Source organism: Meleagris gallopavo, chromosome 4, assembly GCF_000146605.3.
Source record: "Meleagris gallopavo isolate NT-WF06-2002-E0010 breed Aviagen turkey brand Nicholas breeding stock chromosome 4, Turkey_5.1, whole genome shotgun sequence".
NCBI classification, from domain to species: domain Eukaryota; kingdom Metazoa; phylum Chordata; class Aves; order Galliformes; family Phasianidae; genus Meleagris; species Meleagris gallopavo.
This window is the reverse complement of record NC_015014.2, coordinates 20,614,169-20,642,142: the sequence shown is the minus strand read 5'-3', so window position 1 is coordinate 20,642,142 and position 27,974 is coordinate 20,614,169. Positions and strand designations below refer to the sequence as shown.

The following is a 27,974-nucleotide window of genomic DNA, read 5'->3' as shown; positions in this document are numbered from 1 at the left end:
ATTTTCTTTGTGATTTATCTGACTTTTATTTTTACAATATAGAAAAGTGTATTCTTTGAATAGGTCTAGTAAATATAAATTTAGTTTTTCTACTTTCAGATGTAAACAGAACTACAAAATGAACCCTTGTCCTGTTCCCAATTATTTTCACACAACTGCATGAGCTTGACTGTCAATCTTGTCCAGCAGTTTGATGCAAATGGCTAAGGAAGTACAAAACCCAATCCGTACAATATTACACCAGTGAAAAGGGAAGAGAAGAATCCCAGCTTAATATTGAAGAAAGCTTGCTCAAAACCAAATTGAAAAACTAAGAGCTTTTTGATTGCACCTTCAAAGTCTTTAGAAGCAAAATATTCTCAAGCAATGCCATCATACATAATTACAACTGTAATCTAAATTTCACAAGTTTCTGCACACTGTATATAAATACACATCACAAAAGGTGCAATTTAGAGAAAGACACATAGTATATACAAAATTAACATGGATTGAAGTCTAAACAAAAGAAGGCATATTGCAATCTGTTTGAAAAATAATGTAAGTAGTTATTACTTTATTCACTTACACTAATTTACATTTATACAAATCTTACTGGACATACTACATTAGGTCACTAGAAGTAAACTGAATATCTGCACTATGTAGGTTGCTCTGGAAGTAATGCCTCATTTATTTCCACGTAAACTGAAACAAAGAGCACAGTAACAGTATTTGATAGAGCAAATTCTTAGCTGCAACACACTTTTTCAGTCACCACTTTTAGCTACACATTTTCACCAGCAATGAACGAGAGCCCATATGCCACACTCGTAAAAATCTGCACCAGAGGTGACCCCAGTCGCCACTGTTAAAAATGCACAACCACCTCACTGTGCTCACATCCACTGCTTGGTCTCCATCAACATTCAGCAAGAGTTGGTGAATGTCAACGGATGCCATTTTTTCCTGCACGGAGGAATTCAGTGACACACCTTTGCCTCATATGTACCTGCATGTCAGATGCCCTTCTGTCAGACTGCCCCAACAGAATGTCGGCAGGAAGGTTCAACCTCTCCTGCCACGCCACTAACATCTGCCTCTGACATTGTAGGAGGCCTTACTTTCAGAGCAGCCCTTGTACATGTAAGAAGTTATTGTATTGACTTCTAATAAACCCAAGTCTTAGTTACAGAAAAAAACAAAACAGACATTTACTTACAGAAGAGATGGATGGATTCCCTTTCCAGAGATTTGCACTAATATACTTGCAGTTTACACTCAGGGAGATGTTACTACCAGACAGAGCCTTTCTGATAGTGACCAGTAGTCCAGATCTGGTCTCCAACAGCCACCTGATGGCTCTCCATTGCTGCTGGCCACCTTCCACTCCTTCGTGCCCCCAAGCCATTTTAGGGGGAGCAGAAGCCTCCTTCCACCTTTTTGCCATCACACGCACATGTAGGCATTTGGCTCTGCTAGAAAACCTGGAGGAAGAGCTCTGGTGCATCTCTCTGTGTTTACAGTTTTACATGAAGATACAAAATCCTTTTTGGAAAAAAATTAGCTACATTGTTTAGGGAACAGAAAGAGTTGTTAAAAATGCCTGTGATTAAACATGGTTATTGATATTCACATTAGTAAGTAATCTATGAGATTGATTTTGCAAAGATGTTCCACTATCAAAAAAAGTGATCTGAGACTGCCTGTAACAAATACTGGAAAATTCCCATCCTATTCTATATACAGCTCTACCTTGATTTGTGTTTTGTTGGTATACTTTCCTCCCTTTCCTTCTTTCTTTTTGTTTTTGAGCCAAAGGATCCATACATCTGTTTTAGCAGCAATCTTGATTCTGTGCTAGCATCCTCTCTGATCACTGTGCTCTCCATCATTCTAAACAGCCCTCAAAAAAACCCAACAAATCCAAAACACAAAACCTTTAAAAGCTAAATAAACCACCACAATTGCAAGTAGCACCATGAAGACTCACAACCAGGCTGAACACAATATCTCCTCCTGCATTTGCAGGTCAGTTCAGATTCAGATTGTCCTGAGTCCTCATTAAGACAACTGTAGCACTCCTGTCTTCACTGACCCTCACCTACTCAGGCTCAAGTATCTTCCTACGGAAACAGCTTAATCCTTGAAAACACAACAGCCTGCACAGCATTACCTGCAGAGAGGACTGAGCTGCTGCAAAGCTCTGAATACCAAGGTTCACCCAAGCAACAACATCTGCCTGCTGCACAGGCAGACAGAGTAGCATTGCAACATGGCTGTTCTTCCTCACTTTTAAGAGCGGACCACTATCTTAGCCTCTGAGTTCCATTAAAAATAACTAACCAAACAACAAAACATTGAGCTTTCATCCATGATCATCTAAAAAATTTTCCATTTATTCTACTGCCTCAGAATTCCTCAGGGCCCACTCTAGTGAGGTTCCCGAACACTTGTTGACAATAAACCTGCAAGCAATCACTGTATGTGACCTGTGTATTTCATACTGCTCTGCTCACTAAGGGATTATGCTGTGTCAGGTCTCAAATGTAGGTACTACCTTCCATTCAGATGCTGATTTTCACACATTTCCTTTCAGAAGCGACTGAATAGATACACATATACTCCTCACTGCAGGCCTGTTGCTTAAGTATCTTTCCCGTTATCACGTGTTTTCCTGCACAAAGCAACACAACTTTATGTACTTTATGTAAATAATATATTATAATAATTTATATATGCCCTTCAGGCAGTTATTTTTGGGGAAAGGGAAGAAAACACCTACTCTTTTTTTCTTTTAAGAAACCCAAGTTAAAAGCTGTACATCAGGAAGAAAAAGTGTCTTTAGGAGTCATCTTACGTAGAAGAGAATTTAGCTAAGACTTAAAAGGCTCTAAATCTTGTTATAAAATATTTCCTGTTTAATCTCCCGCAAGTCAATTAAAACAAGCACCAAATTGTCAAGTGTTACTAAATCCTCTATTCCAAATCAAAGTGTCCCTGTGCCTTAAGTGTTCTGTTCAGTTTGCTTCCTTGTGGCTCATGTGCACACGTCAGCAGTTCATGGCACAAGGGTCACTTTTGGACTTCCCTGCAGAGTTAATAACTCTCATCAAACAGCGTCCAAACTCCTCCAGAATCATGCGCTCCGCTGCTGCTTTTGACTTGCCCATCTTCTCAGCTTGCTCTGCCTGTGCCAGAAGGCATTCACAGGTTGCATCGGCTACCTCCTTGGTTACAAACGTGAAGGGCAGCCTGAAACAAAACAAAACATCCACTCACTCTAACAGGCAGTCTACAAGCTACAGTTTGAGTCAAATGAACAGGTAGGCAATTTTTGCTTTGTTCTTGCTGCCATCGAGGTATGCTGCAAAACAGATTTTGAAATGCCCAGGTATGCAGAAAAACTACCCAGAGCTTTTACTATATGGGCAGCCTGAAGTTTATATGCATTCAGTAATTGGATGTGTATTTCTCGTTTTCTAGCAGCATATAACAACCACAAAAAAACAATGCTTAGTTACATGCTTGAATACAGCCAAGCTTTGCATGCACTAGATTTCATAGAAGACAAAAGACTTCTAAGAAAGACTTCAAAAGTCACCTGAGTACTCCTGGTCCTACAGCTTATGAAGATAACATTCAAAGATAACAGGAACATACTTGTCACATGCATCAGAAAAAGTACATTAGAACCAAGCAAAATTGAGGGCTGTGTTAACTTACTTCCCTCCACCACTGCTGAGTGCTGGTGCTGGCCTCGTGAGGAGATCTGAGATCTGTGAAGATAACTTTGTCTTCGCAGCAGTCTGCTGCTGGACCCTAACTTCTGCAGCATCTGCTAAGTGCATCAATGTCTTTCGTTCTGGGCTTTCTTCAAAATTTTTACAGCCAACACATTTGCATATGGAAGAACACATGATTTTTGCCTGAAAGAAACAAAGGGAAGATGAGAAACCACTGCAATTTAGACAGTCTTTATGATTAACCATAGGAGAAGGGTCATCTTGTTTTAGTCTCTTATTAATTAGCCAATAGAAGCAGCCCCGTCTTCTCTTCAAATTCTTATTGAAGTGAGATGCCTTCCCAGAATTTATGCTTCATCTGCTGCAAATCAACAGTTCCCCATTCATGCCCTTCTTTCCCAATCTGCTGTTTTCAGTAGAATTGAGCAGTTAAACTATTTGAGAGATCAATCTGCAATTATCCCTGCATCACAAACTGTGTTGCATCAGCAGACTGATCAAACTTTTGCCTTTGGCTTCCACAGATATGATCCATCCTAGATAGTTATTGCAGTGTAATCAGTGTAATGCTGCAATATAATAGAGCACCTAGGGACATGGTGCTGTATGTTTCTTTCCGTAAGATTTGTAGAGTTCTTAGAAAATACTACTCTTCAGTTAAGGACAAATCCAAGCCTGAGTTCAGAGTTGCTGCATGTTTTAAACTGAAGCTCAGGACAGGAGTGAACAACTCTGCAATATGCATACAGCTTTCTAGATGTAAACTGTCAGTAGAAAAAAAAGAAAAAAAAAAAAATCAACCAAAACCGTTACGGCAGAGTTTCGGAAAGAGGAAGAGACAAAGCCCAACAGTGACATTGCAGCACTGAATGGAAAAAGCTGAAGCCTTTAGGATGACATAATGCTTCTTACCTCATAACACTCACAGTAGTTTTTGAGACATCCCGAGCGTTTACAGTTACACCCTTTGCTGTGTCGCCGATCTGATTCTCCTTCCTTTCCTTTCCCTATTTTGGGCTTGAAGGCTTCAGGGTTTCTGTCAAGGCAAGCCTGTCAATGCAGACCCAAAGGGTCAGTCACTGCATATGAGGGCACAGAAATCAAAGGTGCGATGCAACAGCTTACACCTTGCACAAGTGGGAGGAGATTAGGGTGTTAAACATCCATCTGAATTCAGAAGGCACAAGCAACTTCTTTGATCATAACTATCTTCAGAGGCAGCCTACACAGCCAGTTTTCCCATCACAATTCCACTCAGAAACATGCTAAGTTCTATATGAATGGAACATGCTCTTCATTTCAACAACCTCCAAACTAGGAAAAAAAGACTTCCTACCTTTATTGCTTTTTGTCTATCATTTTCATGGTCCAGGTTGTTGTAACAATTTGTACAGTTGCAGTTATTGCAAAATTCACCGTTTGCAAAGCAATCACAATACCTGAAATGGAAGATACAGAAAGCATTAACAAGCACGACCACTACCAATAGCAGCACAGAGATTTCTAGTCTGATGACACACACCAATAAAGGTCTAGGTCATCTTGTGCCAGGCTCCACATGAACAAGTGGTACAAGCCTCACACCCAGGACTAAATCTCCCAGTGCAGGTCTATTTTGCAAAGTAAGGGCATACAGCTCAAGAGTATCTGTCTTAAGCTGATGTTGGCAAAACTCAAATGTTCACAGCAGCAGGAGAAGCTAGCGGGTTTTTGTTCCACAGCACTACTTGGATGACTGTTCTACACCAAGAGCTGCTCTGCTGCAGCCACCTTATAGGCATAACCTGACCCAGCCAGTTCAAAACAGCCTCCAGAGCTCCCATAAGCCAAAACAGAACAACTGATTGGACTATCAAGTAAAAGGCAAACTAACATGCACATCATTAACACAGCAGTCAGTCTTTTTGTTTCCTGTGTGTAATTTTGCCCATAAGCTGTTTTCAGCTGTGAAGTGTTGCAGTCCGCAAAAGCAGGGACAGAAGATCAGCAAGTGGTACACTGCATAGGCTCTGAAGCACAGGTAATTATGGAAAGGATCTGAATGAGGACAAAGCTGTAGTTATTTAAGACTTTTTAAAAGGTCAAGGATGTAAATAAGAAGCAGTGAAATACTGACTGGAATGACTTATCACATTACTTTGTCTCTTATGTACCTGTGTTACCGTCTGCCAAAACCAGGGTCCCACTGGATATCACCCCACAGGCCTGATACATGGAAGCACACCACATTCATCCTCAGCTCAAGCATGGTTTTGAGCCATCAGAAACTCTGGCAGGCTTCTATCCTCCTAGTACCACTTTCAACAATAGCTGATGGAAATTGCTGATTCCATTCAGTTGATATTCTAGTTCTGCTGAGAGTCTGTGTTCATTACTCTCCCAGTTTCCAGAGCATTCAGGAGCCAGACTAAAATATGTTAGGGATCATGAAGGCAACAGGCATGTATGTTGTAAAACGAATCTAAGAGTAAACAACAGCACAGCTAAACCTCTTCCTGTTTATCCTGCCTCTTATGAAGCAGACAGTTTTGAGACTAGGAAGTACAGGGAACACCCCAACACAGTGTGGGGTCTGTTACATGGAAACAAACCCAAAATGAAAAAAATTAACAGTTCCTTAAAGGAGGCTCAGATACCATTGAATCATTTTCCTTTGAGAAGCACACCACTGATTTTTTTCTTCTTTGTCTAACTCTCATGAAAGCACAGGTTAATATTTCCACCTGATATTTATTGTACAGAGATCTGTATACTGACTCTATTTAGGTTAAAAACAACAAAAAAGCAACTCCTAAACTTAAGATGTTTTATGTCAACTTGTTACAAACACTAAATGGAACAGTAAAAAATATATATATATCTTAAGAAGATGACCAAGCCTTTGACTTAAGAATCACTAGCCTATTTGAGTGTTTAAAACACTGCTTCCCCCTCCTGAAACATAACAAAACAAAAAACAAGTAAACAGCCCTATTTTACTATGAACTTCATATTGTGTACCATTTTTCATAGGATTTGCGAAAGTATAGTAGACATGCACTGGTGATTCTGTTGAACGTAATGTCACTAACAGCAAAAATGCAACTCCAGCTGCTGAGCAGAATTGGCTCTATGAAACACAAGGGTGCAAGGTTAGAAGTCTATGACATGGTAGGGTCTATACAGCTCACATAAGCTGCACAATGACACATGCATGGCAACATCCCATCAATGTCAACAGTAACTTTATGTTAGAAGACAGATGTAACATTTCTTACATACTTAAAAACATCTTTTGATTCTTGGGATAAATACAGTGTCAAAAATAAGGATAAAAAAACAAGATGTACTTACAATTTCAAACATAAAGACTTTGTACAATTGCAAGGCTTTCGGGGCCGATTTGCAGATTCAGAAGGAATTATTCTATAGGAGGAAAAAAAAGGCATCTATTTATACATAGTTTGATCAGTTTCTTCCTAGTTTAAATTCAAGTAAGTGGGTCATAATACAAACTGAAAAACCTTCATGTTCCCTTTCTATTAGGTTTTTGGCTGACAGTAAGTGACCATTATATACAGTGCTTTTCCAATTGAGAAAGAGCTGGTTATTCACTGCAAATCTGTCTGTATATCTGTATGAATGAAGTTTAAAGCTAGAGGATACACCTTAACTGCAATGTGCAGTCAGAGAAAGTTTCCTTAGAACTTCTCTCTATATAAGGGGACTAGGTCCAAAAAAAGGTTCATAGAACAGGATCATATCTTCATCTTTGTACAAGCTGGAACAAAATAAAAGAGTAAATCCAGAAACAATGGGCAAGCAAGCCAAAATATTGCCTTAGGTTTAAAGGTGAATTTTATATCAAATGTAGGCTTTAACTGCTCTTAAAAACTAGGATTTTGTGTCATTAATCTCTTTTGATGAGATGCATTCAATCCTTATCCAGCAATTACTGCACATTTCTGGAGATTAAATCAAACCCAATCATTTGAATAGCTGTAGCTGGATTAGGGATTAGCTTTGGTTGCAGCATCAAAAAGCACCTTAATGTACACAGTTTCCAGCAAACAATAATACAAAACAACAACTACAGCAGCTGGCTCAGCACAGAGAAAATAATCCACGTTAGCTGTTATTTTCATCTTTTGAAGAAAAACACAAGACTGAAAAGAACTTTAAGCCTACTGCTAGGATCCTTTTCAGGTTTCAGTTGCATTTTGCTGCTCGGTTAGATTCTAGTGCATGCTAAGCTAGATGCTCCTGTTTTGCTAAGCACATCTTTCTAGCAATGCCAAGAAATAGCTTGTAGCTCCCAGAAATTGATGCAAGATGAGGAACAAGCACCAGGGGAACCTTCAGGTCAACATTCTGCTACAAGAGGGAAGGCTTTGATCAAGAGAACGGCTCAACTGTTAGCTAGATGCATCTCTTTTAGTCAGAGGTGGTAACCTCAACGCAGTATGCTTTATTTCTTTCGACACCACACAAAATTCAGAAAAAAATCCACCACCCCAACAGTGCTGAAAGCAGCAGCAAGTTCAGCAGCCTGTATGCAGTGGTTTTGTTGCTGTCTTCCCTCCCCCCACTCTCCTCATCCCTCTTTGTAAAATACTCACCCATTGAATGGTAGCCGTGCTTGGGACTGGATACTGGATGTCCCAGTGAAGCCAGTGTTGCTTGCTATAGATACATATGATGATTGCTGTAGCTAACGAAACACAAAAGTTACACGTATTACACAGGGTAACATGAAAGAAATTGAAGTATGCTCAACAGGATTTGTAGCGTTTTTTATACTGTTCTGAAAATAATGTTTGTAAATACAGATTTTAAAATTTGCAGAAGTTGGTATTATTTACTTTAAGAGAAGTGGATAGGAAGGACACAAGAACTAGTCTTTTTTTTTTTTAAATGACAAACTACAGCTTTAACAAAACCAAAATGGAACCAAAGATTAAGGCTGGTACCATTGATGCCACATGCTGGTAGAATCCTTGTTTGAAAAGACTGGCTAATCAGTCTTGAGCAGCGGGTTTTATTTATTCTCCTTTTCAATTGTCACTGTTGACTAGATTTTAAGAAAGAATACAGCTAATCCTTACACCTTGCAGAGGAGCAAGAACTTTCACTGCTATTTTATCTCTGGATTAAGACCATACCTGTGTAACATACTGAGCTGGAAGGACTGCATAGCCAACATTTCCCGTGCCAGGTGCTGGTGCCAGTACAGTGCCTGGAGGCAGGTTAGTGAGGTTGGGCTGTATCTGTGGCAGTGGAGTGGCTGGCATAATTAGTCTTTGCTGGGGCTGGCTTGTTGTAACTATTTGGGAAGTTGGGTTGATGGGTTTGGGCACCACCTGGAAACAAAGTAAGACTTTATGAAAGAAGAATATTCCTTCAGAATACATTTGTATTAATGGAACATTTCATGACTGTGCTGGAATTGGACTTTTCCTTCCATTTGAAATAAGTCAGTAACATGCATTTATGCTGAGCTTACCTGTTTCACAGTCTGTGCTGGCACTATGGGAACAGACATCCGCACTGGGGTTGCATTTACCACCACTGGCTTTGCTGGTAACAAGACAACAGCAGATCAACACACGTTATTCACTCAGTCCACAGCTGAGACCTCAAGACTTGCACATATACAGAAAGTAAAAACACAATCTCTGTATACTAACAGTAGTGACCAAACTAACAGGTGCTTTTTAGACAGAAGCATTAGATACTATGTAAGCAGTTATTTACAGAAGTGTACATGCATGTTTCATAGCAATGGTTTAAAAACCAACTTAGATGCAGAGATCCTCTGGACTCTATTTCCTTCTGCCAAGAGGAAACTACAAAACCACAGCTTGTTTTTACATCTTCATTCCATAGCAGCTTCAGAAAGCATGGACAGAAACCAGCAGAGAAATTTGGCACTTCCAACACATTTTATACTGAAGGATTTTAACACAGCAGCATTTTGCCAAGATACACGTGGACTGTCATGGCTTCCCGTTTTTAACATGAAAATGTAGGACTTGCCAGAAGTCATACACATAAGTCATAGATGGGGCCTTCTGTATACAAACCTGAGCTAACAGTAGGAAATGAAACCTTTCAAAATTTACCACACAAACAAGTACATCTCTCAGTTTGGAAAGATTTCTATTACGTAACTATTTTAACCCTCAAAAGGCAAACTAGAAAAAAGAAGAAAAACTTCAGATAACACATGAGCACCAGCACTTACCCTGCTGGAGAGGCTGTGTATTCGTACTGGGATTCTGACTGGCCGACTGGGTTGAACCATTGGCTGTTGTGGCAGTAACAAGTCTGACATAATGGAACTTGCTTCCAGGTACCTGAATCTGCTGAACATTCGGAGCAGTTGCCAAGGGAATAATTGTCTTGAATTGAGATGTACCCACTCCTCCTACAGTAATGGCCTGAACTGCTGATTTCACAGCCTATTAAATCAACCAAGAAAGTATAAGGTTACTTTTACTAAGGCAGAAAGAACACCAGCATATTTATTCCTCAGTTTGTTAGTGAGGAACTTTCCAATCCATTAACATCCATGAGAACCAAATCAGTTATCCCTGACTATTTTGATTTCTGGAGTAAGAGGAACAGACAAAATGCCACTCCAAGCTTGGAGCAAAGCAAGCTCAGTTTTCAATTCTTTACAGTAAATGCCTGAGTAAATAACATTTGCCTAAATACGGCAAATCAGTTTGCTTTTCAAGATACAATATATGCCAAATCAGACATCAGCTAAAGAGGACTTGGTACTCAAAATCGAGAAGGGAACGAATAAAAAAAAATATACCTACTAATAAAAAAAAACTCAACACAGTGAGAACTCCTTGCAGAACTGTTCATGCTAGACTGCACTATGATTTACCTCTGTGTGTACAGACAAGTCCTGCTGGACAGACTGTGATGAATACACACAAATCATTGTGCAGTCAAAGAAATGGAACCGAGTCCATATATTGATTGCTGAAGAGATGAGAAAGCAGTTAGTCTGCAAAATGAAAGAGGCAAGAACAATGAAGAGTAGCAAAATAATTTACTAAACAATAAAAACAAGAAAGAGAAAGAATTGGATTTTTTTGGCAGACTTGCACTGCCTCATAGCTGGGATAGCAGTACATCTAGAATTCACAAGACCTCCATCTTCCCAATTTCTCTCGAACTACAAAATGATGACAATCATGTTCATTATATTTATACACACTGATGACTGCATGAGCTTGGTAACAGCCTCTTAACCATCCTATCTGGTGACCTCAAACATGGCTTAATTCTTCTTCTTCCTCATTCTCAGCTACTTTTGGAGTTCAACTATTTTTTCCTCAGTATCTATTAAAAATGATATTTATACACCACTATCAACTGTGTTAAATCTTTGTGGTAAATTTGATACAACTATATAAATTTTTAGAATCTTTTCCTAGCACCCCAGCTGTCAGCACCTACAGGAATAAAATCTCAATTTACACATACTTAACTGGAAATAGAAGTCCAGTCTTTTAGATTTTTTTTTTTTTGGGGGGGGGAGGAGGGAGCGGTGAACATATATATTTAAATGTATTGAACTCTCAGCAACACAGAGTAATAGCAAACAAGCACTGTCTGCAAGCACAGTCACAGCATGTTATTACAGAGAGATCAGCTTGGGCAAAGTTCCATCTAGCACAGGAATTGCTGATTGTCATCCAAGAACAACTGGGAAAATAATATTTAAGCAATGGCTCTTCAAAGGGCATGTTCTTGAATGCTATGAAGACAGGAGAAATCTTTACGTTTCAGATAGCTTCAGATCACATCTCAACATGCATACTACAGGGATCTCAGATTGGTCACTTTGGTTGCTTGCATAAGAGTGATTTCATATTTTAACAACTTTTTAAAACAATCTTGCCAGTTTTACTCTGAAATATCAAATCATGCTAGGGTTTATGTCCCCATATCATCATTCCTACTAACACAAACAATGCTAAGACTACCAACATCTGCTGGAGCTTTGGGCCTTTCGCAATGCATACAACTGTTTCCACTCCCTGCTATACCCATCTTTCTTATTACTTACACTGGCACACCATCCTTTGTGTTTATCAAAACAGGAATACAGACATTAAGACAGAAAAAGATTCCCCTTAGATGACAAAGGGGGATAAAAAAAACCAAACTGCAGTTTGGTAAGAAAGCTCAATACTTACTTACAACAATTCATAGAGAGAACCTTTTTCTAGTAATAAAATAACTGATTTATAATTCTGCAGGTCTCAGAGCACAGAGTTTTGCTTATGCAGACCGTTACCAAAATATGAACTTCACTGTTGCAAGCCTCAGAAACACCCAGAAAGCAGCCCTAGTTGGTAGCATAGAAGCACTGTTCACTGGTGGAAAAGAATCAATTACTCCAATAATTCTTCCTGCTGTCACAGCGTGTCTTTAAGACAACATGGGAAATTTAATATACAGAGACAAGAGTTAGCTCCAAGTGAGGCTTTTCCAGATTGGACACCTGTCTTCTATGTGCATACCCTTGGCTGTCAGCTATTGCCAACCTGCACCTCCATGGGAGGACCACCTGTTCCTCTGCCAACTTAAACAAAAGCCTTTACAGGAACACCTTGGGACTCCCACTGCCAGCTTGCAGATCAGCACCCTAGTTTTCCCACAGGTGATGAGATGAGACGCAGACATGCTAGAAATTAAACAAAAGTCAGTCTGTACCTGCGTGGTTGTGTGGTTGACTATGGCCTTCCCAGGGGAGGAGGGTGCTGACTGCTGCACTGTGAGGATCTGCTGTCCTAACGCTACATTCAGTGGGACGCCCACCGTCTTCTGGGGGGAGTTGGGAGGCTGGGAGGCCACTGACACCACTGTTAGCTGCTTGGCAAAACAAAGAAGCAGTTTAAATCTCTGTGCAGTATGCAAGACCCTCTGTATGTATGTCCCTCTAATCACGAGAGGTACAATTCTCACAGTACATCAAGTTCTTCCTGTGAACAAGATCTGTACTCTAATCACAACTCACTCTGTGCAACCTGAATGTGCAATCACAGCATATACACAGGTTAGAAACTTCAAGGCATTGCCAGTTTCCAGCACAGAAAGGCCCTTGCAGAAAGTCAGCACTGCACCTGTTTTGGTTTGAAACTGCACACTGAAGCCATAGCATTGTCAGGATGAATTTTTGGAATAAGAGCTTTGTAATTGGCACCATGATGGCTACATGATCAATGGGAATTTTAAAGGATGGAAACAAGAAAAATAATCTCACTTTATGCTGTTAATTCATACCTACTTTTTTTTTTTCCTACCTACTTTTTAAAAATTTCCTGCTTTAAGTTTAAAAAATATTCACTGGTTTTGAAACTTTTTTTTAAAAAAAAGATATCTAGAATTTATTTATCTAGAGTAAACGCAGGTGGTAACTATGAGACTTTTCAGTCCCACTCTCATAATTCTTAGAATAAGATTTATTTTACAGCTTCCCTATATTGCTTTGCTCAGTAATAATTCTGAAACAGAAGTCCTTGGTTCCATTTGCGCAACATTCCATAGCTAATGCACATCCAAACTAAGAAAAACTTAATTCTCCCATTGGTTTCCATACATTGTACTTAGCTTGCATATCTTAGTTCTCACTCTAAGACTCATCCTTTCTCCAGCAATATTATTCTTCTCAAGGGAATTTTATCAGGTCTAAGATACAAGCGTCACTGCAATGCTTGTCTGCAACACTGCTGATGATGCACAAGTTACCTTTCTATCAATTGTCTGCCTATACCAATGTCCCACTCTGTCAAGAAACATCCCCAACCTCATCTACGTTAATCAAGATTAGTGAAGACCAAGTTATCTATGGAACACCAGGCAATGGCTGGTAAATGTTAACCTATAAAGTAACTGAAATCTCTTGAAGAGTCTGGCGAATTTTTAAGAAGTTGTTAAACAAAAAAAAAAAAAAGTACTATTTTAGCAGTTGGCTAAACAGGAGAACAGCTGCTCTCAGAATGGATGCTTAGGGAATGACAAAAAGTGACAGGAATGGTAAATTAATGCAGTAATGCGTATTGAAATTACATTAAAGGAGATAGCCGAAAAATCCAGCTTAGGCCACTAGTGCAGAGCAGAGCATAGTGACTCACAATGGAGACATTGGAGTGGCTGATCACAGACAGCTCGCAGCAAAGATGCAAACACAGAGCTTCCTTTGCAGCAGAGACAAGAAAGCTGCAGCCAGAACAGGGTTCTTACCTTGTTAGGGGATTTGAGTGGAGAGATAGCTATCTTATTCGGTGTCTGTTGTGTTGTTGTACTCAAAGATGATCCAATAACTCCACTCTCAGAGATCGTTATTGTCTTTGGTGGTGTTCCTGGGGTAGATTGTGAAACAACCCTGCCTATAATCAAGAAAGGTAAGGTCAGCTGAACTATCTCTGTTTACAACTTGTAAAGCAAAAGTTTTCTCTGGTTAGCATGCAGCTGATCCTCACCTGAAGGTACATTACCTAGCAAAAAGGACAGCAGAATTCTTTTGAGTTAGATTCAGCAAAAAAGTAATTTGCATTACTACAAATAAAAAGACTTTATTTAGGCTTTTAAAAGCTGAAAGTTATATTGATCTTTCTGTAATATTCAGTTGTTGAATCTTCAGAGCCAGCACAGCATCCCAAGGTGCAAAGCCCTTCAGTACTCCTGGCCTCTACACAAATACCCCGACAGCTGGCAGCTTGCTAGGAAGTCCTCAGGCTGCTGCCAATGTGCAAGAAAGTGTGAACTGGGAAGGGGGGGGAGTGGGGTGGGTGCTTCTTTTTACAGCTCTGACAGCAGAAACTCTCCATATGACCATGAAAATGGTACTTGGTATCTCTCTGCGTTCAACTGTGACCTCTTTTTCCTTCTGTTTGTGTTGGTGGTTGGCTTTTTCACTGCCTACAGAATAGACGACACTCTTGTGAAAATAAGGGTGGAGGTGTAACTCCACATACAATCTGCTTTTATGATGGCAAAGAAGCTTAAACATCAAAAGCTCCAAATCACAAAATCAGCCTCAACAACATTGCAAAACCCCAAGAGCAGAGTTTTTTTTTTAAATTGCTTTTAAAATGATTTCCAAAGAGTGCTTGACCACTGAGCTTTCCTCTGCTGGCCTTTGGCTCAGACGTATTTCTGTCATAGCTTCTCTCTCATCAACTCTGCTGTACTATAAATCAAAATCAAACAAGGAACAGCGTAACTTTCTGATCCACAACCATCTGGTGACATGATGATTAACACAACTAACATGGAACACCATCCTTGCAGAAAGCTGCCCTGAGATGTGTGCTCTAAGGCAACCTCCATTTTTGCGCAGCCAAAGTAACAGCACACTTGGTTGCCAAACATGCAACCTAAAAAAACGTCACACTCTTCAGTATTCAATACTTCTATTCTTGTTTCCCCCCACTGTGTCTCTTATAACAGTTTTTCCCCTTCTCCCTGCATTTCTTCTGCTGCCCTTAGCATCAGCTTCCTAAATAGAATCTGGCTGCTTATACTAACAATTCTTTCAAATAAAGAATTTCCACTTCAGCTGGTAGAAATTTTCAAGCAATTAAAAATACCTATCAGACAGAGAAAAACACATAAGCAAATCAGAATTCAATCCCTTCTCCAAATACCAGCCTTTCTGCGCTGGCAAAGTGTACTACTGGTGGTTGAGATGGAAAGAGGAAAGGAAGGCATTTAGAAAGACTTCTTCTCTCACTTAGGAAAGCATCTTCACCTCCCAGTGATGCCTCTTGCAAACTCAGGGAAAAGTACTTTGTATTCTCCAGTATATTTATTTTAAGGGTAGAAGTTTATTTCTTTTGTAATGTATTTGTCTTCAATACTGCGTAGATACCTTGTGATCTATATGTTTCCTTTCACTCTGGAGGCAGCAGGATTTAGGAACCTAATGAAACAACATACTTGCAAAAACGATTTCTGCTGTGGTTCCTTAATTCCTTATGCTTGTCAATTTTCATGTAACAGCAGGTGAAAATGTAATGCCAGATAAAAATGTAATGCTTCTCAAAGTGGCTTTCTCCTCTCCAAGTTTATTTTTTAAACACACAAATAGCTTAATTCAGATGTGTGTAAACACAGCAAAGCAATCTTATTATTTATAGGTCTGTATGTTTGATGGGGAACTGTCTGAGGAAGAGGAATAAGTGGGAACTGGGACATCCAGTTTCACTGGCAACACAAAGCTGGGCACAGGCCAGTCTGACAGCACAAGGAGAGGATTATGATTCAAATATGTGCCAATCACTGTAACAGTGGAAATGATGAATGCAGGAGACAATTGCTTTCTTCTTACAAGCAGCTCAAGTCCCAGCTCTATGAAGACTTAACATATTCATTTAAATAAATGGAAGAGCTTTTAGGCCTACTTGGGTTTGTCAGTCTGAACAGCTGAGGAATCCCTTCAGAGCTCTGAAAACAACTCCAGCTTTCCACGTTTGTCCTTTGGTGATAATCTGCATTTTATCAAGGGACATATCAGTCCCACTGCCAAAGTGAACAAAAGCTTACACTGGTGGGGGCTTTTTTTTTTTTACTAAGACAAAAAAGGACCAGATTTATTTTCCAAAGAGGCAAACCATCTCTTATTAACCTTAATTAACTTTAGACTCTTCTGAAATGCTTATTTCTTAAGCAGTTGAGCAATTCAATAGAAACAACAGCTTAATTGATAGTTCTCTCAGAAATGTTTCTCTTGTTATTTCCACGTACCACATTTTAGTCTATCATAAGCAGATTATAGAAATAGAAGAGCGTTTGCCTCCCTTCCCTTTTTTATTTATGTAAGTTATCCATAAATACTTTGTTTATCAAGTTGCCTTTTCTCAGGCTGAGACACTTCTCTCTTTCCCCCCCAAAATCCACAAAGTAAAAACATTTTGCAGAAAAACCAAAATAACCCAAATCTACAGCTAGATAAATGAAAAAAGTGTAAGGGAATCAACCACTGCCCATATCTGTTTCTACCTACCAAAATCTTTGCTGATTTTTTTTTTTTTTTCCCCAGTTGCTTCAGAAATCTATAATAAAACCAATACAAAAAGAATTCTACCACCATCACCTCTTTAAATAGTCTTTTAAAAAATTGTAAAGCAAAACAAGTAAAGTCAAGTAAGTACAACCTGCAATGACCGGAGACACTTGAGTGGTCTGCCCTGTAACAGCTTTGCTATTGATTGGTTTTGCAAAGATGAGCTTGGTGATCACTGGGCCTGAAGTTGCAGTTCGGGTCTTCTTTGCAATCTGAAAGATGGATTAAAAAAAGAGCTCCAGTAACTTGAGTGTTTTGGATCGGAATGATCATGTTGTTACATACATCATACAAGAGGGCAACATTCACATGTCGAAGTAGAGAAAAATTGTTCACCTCACACTTTACCTCAATTTCTCATGAGTTATCTGTGCCACTCGAGAGAGCAAGCCAAAGCACGGCAGCCAAACCCCTTACAGTCAACCTATAAGGATTCTCTACAAACATGCCTTGATTTCAAGGTACCTTATTAGCGTCCTGAAAATAAATTTCACATGCAGTCTGTCTATATAAATACATTACCTTAGAAGTATCAGTCTTAAAATTTGAAGTTTAGAAAAATGTCACATTTTCAGGCAACTAGGAAATAACTTGTTCCTCAAACTATTTCAACAAGGCAACTCTTTACTTGTGCTGACATAGCAGCACACTTCTGCCCTATAAATGGGAGAAAAAATAAGCTGGAAACTCCTGGAAGTCTTAGACACTGGTTAACTAACACAAACATCAATTAGCTGTTATCCAGGTCTTTTGCCTACATTTCACAGCAGATCCAGTCCCCAGAAGCACTGCAGAACCAGGAACAAGTTCATGCAATTTGATGAGACAGATTGTTTCACTTTGAAGGCTTTTGTTTAAAAAGGGTTTGGTAACAAAGACTTCCCTGTGTCCCTTCCCGCAACAAACCTTTTCAATACTGAAGGGTCTGCTACCAGATGCATTTACCCTAACTGTTTCTACTAGCCCTTGGGCCTGTCCTGCATCCCACAGACATCAGCCACCAACTCTTGCAATGTCACAGACTCATGGCATGGCATCCACATGGGAAGCCACATACCAAGTTACAGATCTGCCTTTGCTACTGAAGCAGCTAACCAGAGAAGCCTCACACACGTAGAAAAATATAGACACAAGAGCTACTTCCAACAGCCTGAGAAAGTTGTGATTGCTTAAATGAAGCAAATGAGTAGGCTGGATGTTGTGGTTTCCTATACACAGCCCTATTTCTAGCATTTGCTGACTAAGAACACTTTTATAGTAGAGTAACACTGAAACATTCTAAGTGTTCTGCAATACATAATGAATTAAGCAGTCTCCACACAAAGATCAAGTGTGGGGCTGTTTCAACTGCCAGCACATGCTTGCAGGATGGCCGGGGCAGTCAGAGGTCCACCTGTGATGGGTCTGAACCTTCTAGCCTCCTACAGAAAGGATATGTCTCTGTGTGCTTGAACTGTGCCCAGCCAAGAGAAAGGGACACCCAGCAGCTCCGACACTACACAGCAATAGAGGACAAACAGTATTTAGAGGATACCTTGTGTTCCTCTGCATTTAGACTGGAGTGCTCTTTGGAGTAAACCTTCACCCTAAAATGAAGCAGCAAAGAAACCTCCATTCTTCTTGGAGATATATTCAGATTCAAATATAAATTTTTCACAGAAAGCTTAATTCACAGCACACTATATAAACATAACTCAAAGACATTTAACATCAAGAATTCACTTCTCTTTGCACGTATGTAGGGGATGGATGAACACAATCTAGTAGTATTTTATAAGCCAAACTACACATATTCTGGTTTCTGATTAGTTCCCCACATTTTACCTGTTGAATTAGCAATTTCCATTCTGTTGAAGTTAATTTAATTCTGTCATACGTTTCAGACCAACTCAACTGCTATTACTTTTACTCTTTGAAGTAAGGTCAAAATCTGACTCTGAACTTGATGACCACCTACCAGAACACAAGCACTGAAAAGCAGTTGTTTCCCAGTAACAGCCATTAACTTAGCTTAAATTATTGGTGTAAATGTTTGTAAAACACCAGCCAACAACACAAATTACCTCGGAGAAAAGTAAAAATCCCAATACAATAGCCAGTCAACAGAAGTAGGCTCCTTCCAGGCTCAACTTACAACACCCTCCTGTTGGTCTAGTAAGAAGGAGTTCTAACACCACGTAAGAAAAGACCGAATCCTTCAGGCCTTTGGAGGCATAGAGAAACCCCAACACAGTTCCCTTGGCCATTAGAAGCAGGCCGCACGCTCCCAGCCAGCTGGCTGCCCCTTGGCAGAGAGCCTTTTTGAGAGCCCTGCTGCAGGGGCTGATAGCACAAGTGCTTCAGTGGAAAACTCATTACCCACTTCAGTATGACTAGAGAAGCCAGAGGAAATCAAAATGACAGACTGCCCCTTTGATGCTTCAGCAAGAGCAAGTACTCTGGAGCTCTCTGTCATTGCCTATACTAATCACAGGAAGTTAACATTATTCCTCTTTGCCTATGTAAGCTAAGCACGCTCTCCACAAGTTTCTTCAAATTAGACTGCAAAAGTATTTCCTATAGCAACAAGCTTTTTCATTAGGAAAATATTAAGAAGCACATTCCAGTCATTTTCTCTGTAAAGTGGGAGAACGATTAATATGCAAGCATCTCTACTTAAAGCATTAATTTGTGCCTCTGTAAGCACTCCCCACTAACCAAGATAGCAAGCACGCTTCTGCGACCAGACTCTGACTTCAGCTGTCAAACAACGTAGTAGTCACACCTTGCACTTACTGGTAGATACACAACACTACTACCACAAGGAAGCTAACATTCCATGAATCTACTCCCTAGATGACCTCACAGGAGATCTTCCACATAGCCACACCCAAAGTAATTTATACTTGGTATAAAAGGAAAAAAAAAAAAAACAACCACACAGAGACTGGAAATTGAAGATAACAGCATACTCCAGAGAAGATAATAAGGATATGATACTGTATCAGGAATAGGAATTTTCTGTGGGATTAGGGAGTACATGCCATTATCCTTCCACTATGAGACACAGCCACAATGCTGGCAGTTGTTTTGCCATGGTAGCAATTGTGCTTCAGACATGCAGATTTAACTGCTGAAATACACAGGCAGTTACCACACCAAGACAAGTTCAAGTCAGACCAGTCTAGTGACAGCTGTGGTAGTGGGTCTGGACCTCTGGTTGAGTCATCTGCAAGGCTCAACTTCTGCTTTGCACTGAAGCATCAGCTAATATACTAGCTCATGGTGATTTTTAAGCTTGCATGCAAGCAGGAACCCTAGGCTAAAAGCAGATGCATTTGCCAAGTCGTTTTTTCCACATTCAGGGTAGTGATTTCAACTATACTGTGACAAGTCACCCAGGTCTACAAACAGGAAAGCAATAAGCCTCTTCTCTTAGACCCTTGGGATTCTTGAAAGAATCCTAAGGTCATGCTACATTTTGTACTGCACAGCCTCATAACTCTCAACACTGCAGAGAGGGAGCAAGATTACAAGGAACGTTCTGCTGGAACTCTGTCAACTCTGCCCTTTCTCAAATGATGAGATATCAGGTATTACAAATAGATTATAGTAAGACTAATGAATTTCCTTGATCTGAGAATTCGCTAGTACAGTGATAGTGTAAGGAGAATTGTAGAGAGGTTCTTAGTCATCCAAGTCTAGTCTTTTATCAATTCACTTTTCAGCAACAAGTCCAAATGACATGCGGCTGTGCATTTGAAAACAACTGAATCACATGAGTTAAGTTACACATAACTCCTGGGAAGCAAGGAGGCATTCATGGCTTCCTTTTCCACTCAGAAGGTGCCAAGAAGGCACTGAGAGTTTAGAGTTTCATTCTGGATCTTAGGGTAATGCATGACTTCATTTTCTAAGCCAGGAACTCGAAGCATGGGTTACCTCCCCTGTCATACATAATAGAATAGACTGAATCTCTCACTTAGCCTTATATAACCCTTTGATAAAGTAATTTTCTGCAGGGATAAGTACTGTCTGGGAGCTGCTCACGTAGCTGTCTTTTCTGCAGTATCAGGCAGTTCTAACAAACTGAACGCTGTTGTCTTGCTTTTCATTTCTACTTCTTCCACTCCTTATAACAAGAAAAAACAAACAATGAATATCATGAGTTAACAATTCTATCAATTTTAGAAAAGGAAGTAAAGACTTAAAACCATTTGTTAATTAATTTAATTGTGGTTTGATTAACTTTGTTAAGTCCATTTGTATCAGGTTACATTAAGGAACCTGTAACATTCCTAATGACAAACAGTAGAGGTCAATCATTAAATCACTGCTGGCACAAGTAGTCTCATGCAAGCAGAAGCTCATCACAGGCAAGTTTTCTTCTTCTGTTTCTTGTATGTGCCAGTTAGCAGTAACTGAAGCTAATAGGTACTGATCCGCTCTTACACCTTCCTGTACTGACTCACAAGCAAACACTTTTGAAAGCTATAATGTCAACAGTATCATTAACAAGGAACTACAAAAGTAAAAGCAACATACCAAATAGATATATTTAAAACAGTCTTAAGTATGAAACGTTTTTTCTTGCAGATATAGGGTAGCGACAAAGGAGGAAAAAGCAGGCACAGGTGCAAGGACCATCTACTGATTTAAAACAAACTATCACGTGACAGTTGTTCATGCTTGCTTATCACAAGATACTAGCTGTAGGATGTACCACTGCTTGCAGTATGCTTAAAAGTCAGTCATTTTTCACATGCAGGAAATTTGTTTTTGCTTGTATACTTGGGATTTTCCTTTCTCATTTTACTCAACTGTAAAAACGTTTATTTTCCACCATAACCTCCACTGAGTTCCAGCTTTCCTTTCATGATTTTTTGATTTGTATCTCACCTCCATTTAGAACAACATCACTCACATTCAGTTCTGCCACATATCAGACCCCTTTGGCTAATAGCCCATGTCTTTTCAATATATTTTCAGATCCGTTAAGATTCTCTCTACTTTCAATTACCTCAAGATCTGTACCTGAAGCAGGAAATAGCATTTAGAAGTGTGCATCTTACAATATAATCTAGCTGATCAATATACATTGATAAGCTTAAGCAGGTTTAAGGTAGACAAGATGTACCGTTTTTGTTCCTTCTCAAATGCATTAAGGTTCTTCAGAGACTTTACTTGTAACAAGCTAAATTTAAGAATTTAAGAAACTAGTTGCTCTTAAAAGAGGAAAGCAGCGTACACTTGGAATAAAGAATGGTAGTCATCAAGAGTTCAATTCAGTCTTATGAAAGCATATAGAGTTTATTTTTATAAAACGAAAACAATGGGAAAATTCAATATAGTGAATTTTGATAGTTAACTTCCTCTGAGGCAAACCCCTAAGATTCAAGACAGTAGCTGGGAAATAAAAGGCATACAATTGTAAATGCATTCACAGATGAAAGAGTGGGTTAAGAGCAGCCTTGCACTTTTATACAAGGAAAGGAAAGGTTGAAAGCAACCTTTCAGTGTGTCAGCCAGTGAAGGAAGTAGACAACAGTCGCACCAACAGAATCATTTTAAAGAGGTTTCATCAGCATAACTCACTTTACCTGTACTGTTTTTAATTGCTGGGTCTGCAAAACAGAAGGCTGGGCAGCAGTATTTATCAGCTGACTTCCCTGTGTTAAAGCCGAGACACCAACAACAGGTTTCACTTCTGACCGACCTCCAATAACAACTTTGATCTGCTGGCCTTGTACTTTGGAGTCTCCACCTTGGGTCTGGGACACAGTCTTCTGTGCCTGCGGGAGCTGGCAGCGGGGTAACGCTAAAACAATGGGTTGGCCAGTCTTGCCCAAAGTTGTTACAATTAGCTTTTGCCCATCTGGTTTAATACTCTGATTGCCTATTTTAAGGTCAGTGGTCTTGTTCAGAATAATCTGATTGGCTGATATAGTGACCGGAGTCTGAGTACCAAGCTTATGGAGACCACTTTGAAAGGCAGGCTTTACTACTGAATTTCCTTCAGTTTTTATAGTTGTGGTGTTTGCAGTCACATCACCCGAGTGATTACTGGGTGCAGTAACTGGTTCTGAGGTGACTGTGGCTGTAGTTGTAACTGAAGCGTCACTAGTGGAGCTTATGTTCACTATTTCTTCCAGTTCTGTTTCCATGGGAATAGAATCTCCCATTGGTGAAGACACGATAACCGCCTCAATGCTGTCATCTTCCACCAGAGTTATACCAGTGTCCATTATTTCCTCAGGGAGCAAGCTGTTTACTTCTGCTGAAACCACCTCCATTTTAGCAGTTGTGGCAGTGATGACTGTAGCAGGTACTGCAACAATAGTAAAAATAAGAAGTTAGTGGCTTCCAAAAAAGCAAACATTCTGCAAAGCTTTATGAATAACGTTATCTGAAGAAAACATAAAACAGCAGAAAAGAAAGTACTGTGAGTATGCAAAGGAGGAATATCATGGAAAAAGAAAAAGCTATCAAATCCAAACACACTTGGCTGAATTTACTTTCAATAAGAATTTACAAAGCTCTTCAATATCATCTGTTCAAGTGAAATACAGGCTTGGACTTTCTGCTGATTACCGGTCCACTTCTAGCAATTTAGCATGCCTAAAGAAGTGTCTGTCGTCCCCCCTCTCCCCCTGAGACAGGCACCTTGCTCACAGATATTCAAGCTTACTGAGATATAGAGAAAAAAGTAAAAAAAAAAAAAAGCTACACAAATCCAAAAGATGATGATTCATTTTGTCACATGTATCACACCTACTAGCAAGGTGCCTGGCTTCAGAGATTTGTTTTCCATTCCAGATGCAACAGGGATTCATTGTTGTCTTCTCATTTCAGAAATCTCATGCAAGCAAACAGCTGTCTCACAATGGTTTTTTTTTTTTAGCCCCAGAAGCTCAATCAGCAGCCTACCTTGGGACCAAGGCAAAACTCTGCCTTTCCACCACAAGGTTGAATGGCAATTCCTCTCTGTTAGCAGAGAAGTGCATCTCAACTGTTCTCTTCACGCTCACAAGAAAATATAAATCTCAAACTCACGATCAACTCATAAAATTTTCTAAAAGCAAAACAAATATAATCCTGCCTGAAACATAGCAGTTTTCTTTTTAGTGGATTAGTATGAATGCCCAGCTTATCTACATATAGTTTCACATGACAAACCTTAAAGAACTGCTGCATTTATCACTCTCACTAAAACTGCATTATTGTCAGACTAAAAACAGATGCACTTAGTATGGCATTTTCTTCATTTGCTGACCCCATCACCATGCTTGAGCACTACATGGGAGAGCATATGGCACAGATATACACACTCCACAATCTTGAGTACTTCTTGTAAGTGCAAGAGGACAAGATCCTCACAAATCCAGTTTCCTCCTTAACAGGAAAAGCAGACAAGTTGTATATACCTAGGTGCCATACAAAATTAAGGAACTATGCTGCTAAAAACATACCAAATGCTGGGGTGACAACTAACTCACTTGGGGTCATTGGTCTTGGATTTCACAGGGTGGTAGGTAACCACAGAACAGCTGCATTTCACCTATAAAGTACAGGGGATGAGGAAAAACTAACCTGCTACAGTCTACCTTATTTACACATTGAGCTTAGAAAGCCACGTTGGACGAGTCACTGGGCCCTACTGATCTCAATGGATACCATCCTAATTCCACTCAGCTCCTTAGTACAAGCTGTATCACACTGCTGCCAATATTCAAGCATCCTCAGCTGTGTAAGAACTTGTTCAGATGACTTACAGTCAAATGCGTACACAGCTCACTTACTGGCAGACACTTAAATGTCTGTTTTCTGATGTCACTGCCAGAAATACCTCCTCTTGGAGAGTATTTATCCTAAAGTAACGCCAAACAGCCTTAATTGATGCCAGCCCTCATAACTAGTGCTAGACACAACACCTTACTCCTAAGGACACATTAGTAATGTTAGTATCGCGTTGCTGTCTTGGAGTCAAAGTGGTTAGCCGTGTACAAGGTAACAGAAAAACTGGAATAGAAGTGGACTGCTTTTGCATATGCTAAGAACGCTAGCACTTTTTTTGGGTTGCGCTGTTTTATTTTCTCCTCATCCTTCCCCTTCAACCTAAACAGAACTATGCCTTAAACCTTACAATTCAGAGCAATTCTGTATAAAAAAACCTATCATGCTCTTCTTGTCCTGAAAGGATGAAAGGGATTGGATCCAGATGCTGGACTCTTAAGGTCAACCACAACCCAAATAATGATTGCTCCTATGTTTGAAAATAAGAGAATCATCTAAATCAAGCAGTGGAAAAACAAATTCAGTAACAACATACTATTTCAAATGATTTACTTTTGCATTGCATACTTACGTGCTGTTCCATAAAAGAAAGGTCAGTCTTAGTATCTTTTAGTAACATAACCATAAAGAATTGAAATATATCTAAGCAGCTATGCAGATAAACAGAAACTTATTCATTTCTTGTATTCTTTGTGCCTCTGCCACAAGGTGGTAAATGGCTGTTAAACATCTTTATCTAGTTCAATGAAAACTTAAATAGAAATGCAACAGAATTTTGAACAGCACTGACTTCTAACCTCCTGTATTTCAAAAATAGAAAAAAAGTAAATTGTTTCAAGTCTGAAATTAAAATCCGGTAAGTTAAAAGATGAGAAACATTACATGTTTTTTAAACTAACAACTTACAGACATTAACAGTAAGATTTTTTGAAGTATTAGGGCTCATCATCTTACAGACAGCTTTCATTGCTGTGTAGAGTGGTGCCAATGACAGCAAGAAAAACACCAAACAACTTACTGGTTCTATTTCTCCCTTGTTTACCCAACTGAAATAGATGCATGAAATGAAATGAGGAAATCTTATCTATATGAAGCAGCTTTTGATGACAGCAGCTTCTCAACATCCCAGAAGTATTTTTTTTTTAAATTTACTTCTAGGTATTTATTCTGGATTTCTCAACAATCCAGCTGCTTGTTTTTTCAAATTCATTCATAACAAACATACTATTTATATTTTTTTGCTCCCCTACTAAAATGATTTCCAATTATAAAGCATGCCAAACCCTTGAAGGATTCATTACTAAGTATTTACATGCATTCAGTTGAAAACCCTACGAGAATTGTCTAAACCAAACAAGTCGATAAGCACACTACACTCCACAAAGACTGTACAAGCACTTATTAATAGATCAGTTGAGCCCACAGAGTAAGGCCAATGCAACAGATTAAAAGCTCTTGAAAAAAAATGCATATAATGAGATTTGTTCATTAAGACTCTATCCCAGCATAGGACATAAAGCTACCTAAATGCATTGAAAAAATAATTACGGACTGAAGTGTATTGTCAGCAAGGTCTGGTAGCAATGGCTTTCAGAAATTACTTTGTCACCTTCTTTTGAGAATGGAGACTGCATCAGGACAAAACTGTCCTGATGCCCACTTGTGCCCATCTTACTGACTACAGACCTACATTTGATAATCATAAAGAAGATAGAAAGGAACATCCTGAAACTTGCTTTTGCTTAACATAATATTTCGATAGTTCTGAATCCTGTACTTGTTTCTCAAAATCCTCACAAAGCTACGGTGCTTTTTTTTTTTTCCTTTGTATGTTTTTCCATTTTTTAATTTTAGTTACACTACAAATAAAGAAACCAAGGAAAAAAAAACCACTGATCACCATATTTGTATCAATATAACTTCATAAAGATTAAAGCGGATTTATAGATAGGAGGATAAAAATGCAATGATTGTTGGCAAAATACAGAATGGAGATAAGGGTTCTGACAGATACCTGTGTGCTCGGATCAGGGGTCTCCTCACTACCTGTACCTCCTGCTTCCCGTGGTCTTTTCAGGCTTAGCGATGCTCAGTCTTAAGAAAACAACAGCATAACCCTACAGGCTCAAGAAGATTGATCAGGCCTGCCTGAAGTTGTTGGCAATGCTACTTATAAACCAATTTCAGAAACGTCATTTCATCAAGTAAAGAAGGAGACTGAATGAGAAACACCTCCTGTATCAGCACCCACCATGAAGTACAAAAGCAAAAAACCGAAAACAAAGAAAATCCAAATCTAAAAGCTTCATAAATGCACCAAGTACAACAGAGCCCCTAAAGAACTGAGATTGCCTTGGGATGAACAAAAGCACTGCCAGGTGGTAAGCAGATACAAGTACAACCAAGTACCTTTGCCAGATACCGGAGGAAGCAGTTATTTAAAGGTGGAATAGAGGTGCACCCTTAGGTACAGCACTATTAAGAGCCAGCAAGAGCAAATGTACTGAAATTGTTGAGCCATCCCTAGTCTGATGAGGTCATCCCCAGTGCTGCTGTCCAAAGACAAATTGCATAGAAATGTCTAGCGTATGTAAAACTAACTGCTTCATCTCCAACCACCAGCAGATGCAAATATTCATACAATCACCACTACAATTTTCTTCCTGAGGGGTGAAAAACAAGAAACTATTTTGCAGGTCCTGGAAAAACTACTCAGAATCTTTGCAGTAATGTAGTTACAAGCACTTACATATACCCTTGTGCTGTCTTTTCCTTAGATCAGTGAAGCCAGGAAAAGATGATCAGCTATTAAGATAATCGAGGCAGATGCCCGTTAACTTGTACAAGGGAAAACACCAGTACAGCTCCAGTTTCTTTTCCTCAAGGGGCTTATAAGGGTATGTGCAAGTGGGGGAAAGTGTGACTGGATACTAGAGTTGTATCAATGGTGGAGAAGTAATAGTGGCCATCTGAACAGGTAGTTGTTCACTGCAGGTCAAAGGGACTCAAAAACCCAACTGGAAAAAGGCAAAACAAAACTGTATCAATGGTTCACTGATAGAACAGGGGTGACATTGAGAGCTGGTTTTTTTTGTTTTTTTGTTTTTTTTGTGTGTGTGTGTGTGTGTGTGTGTGTCATCACTTAAGATGAAGGTGAGACTAGGACTGTTTACATGCTATGGCTCAGATTTGAGTATTTTATAACTCAGAAATCCCTGTAATATTCATATGAAGTTACAATAATAAAAATCAGCATATTCCTAGACTTCTTATTGAGCAAGGGCTAAAAGAAATATTCCTTTATTCTTGTGGTTTATTCCTGGCAGGCAGCTGAACACCAATGCAGTCTTTCACTCACTCCCCCTTCCCAATGGGATGCAGGAGAGAATCAGGAAAATTTAAAG

General features: G+C 39.4%; 1 protein-coding gene across 2 annotated transcripts; it reads right to left on the bottom strand.

Moving 5' to 3' along the window:
• On the bottom strand, positions 1–23,105 carry LIN54 (lin-54 DREAM MuvB core complex component). 2 transcript variants are annotated; one of them, XM_010709713.3, is made up of 13 exons: positions 22,377–23,105; positions 16,889–17,009; positions 13,974–14,119; positions 12,444–12,599; positions 9,949–10,165; positions 9,208–9,281; positions 8,867–9,064; positions 8,324–8,415; positions 7,059–7,130; positions 5,062–5,164; positions 4,638–4,775; positions 3,706–3,908; positions 1–3,234 (listed from the first exon to the last, which is right to left on the bottom strand). In XM_010709713.3, the coding sequence occupies exons 1-13, from the start codon at positions 23,067–23,069 to the stop codon at positions 3,033–3,035; spliced, it is 2,415 nt and encodes an 804-aa protein (XP_010708015.1). In that variant the 5' UTR covers positions 23,070–23,105; the 3' UTR covers positions 1–3,032. The 2 variants fall into 2 exon arrangements, with proteins under 2 accessions (XP_010708015.1, XP_003205622.2); XM_003205574.4 differs by lacking the exon at positions 12,444–12,599.
• Positions 23,106–27,974: the final 4,869 nt, after the last annotated feature.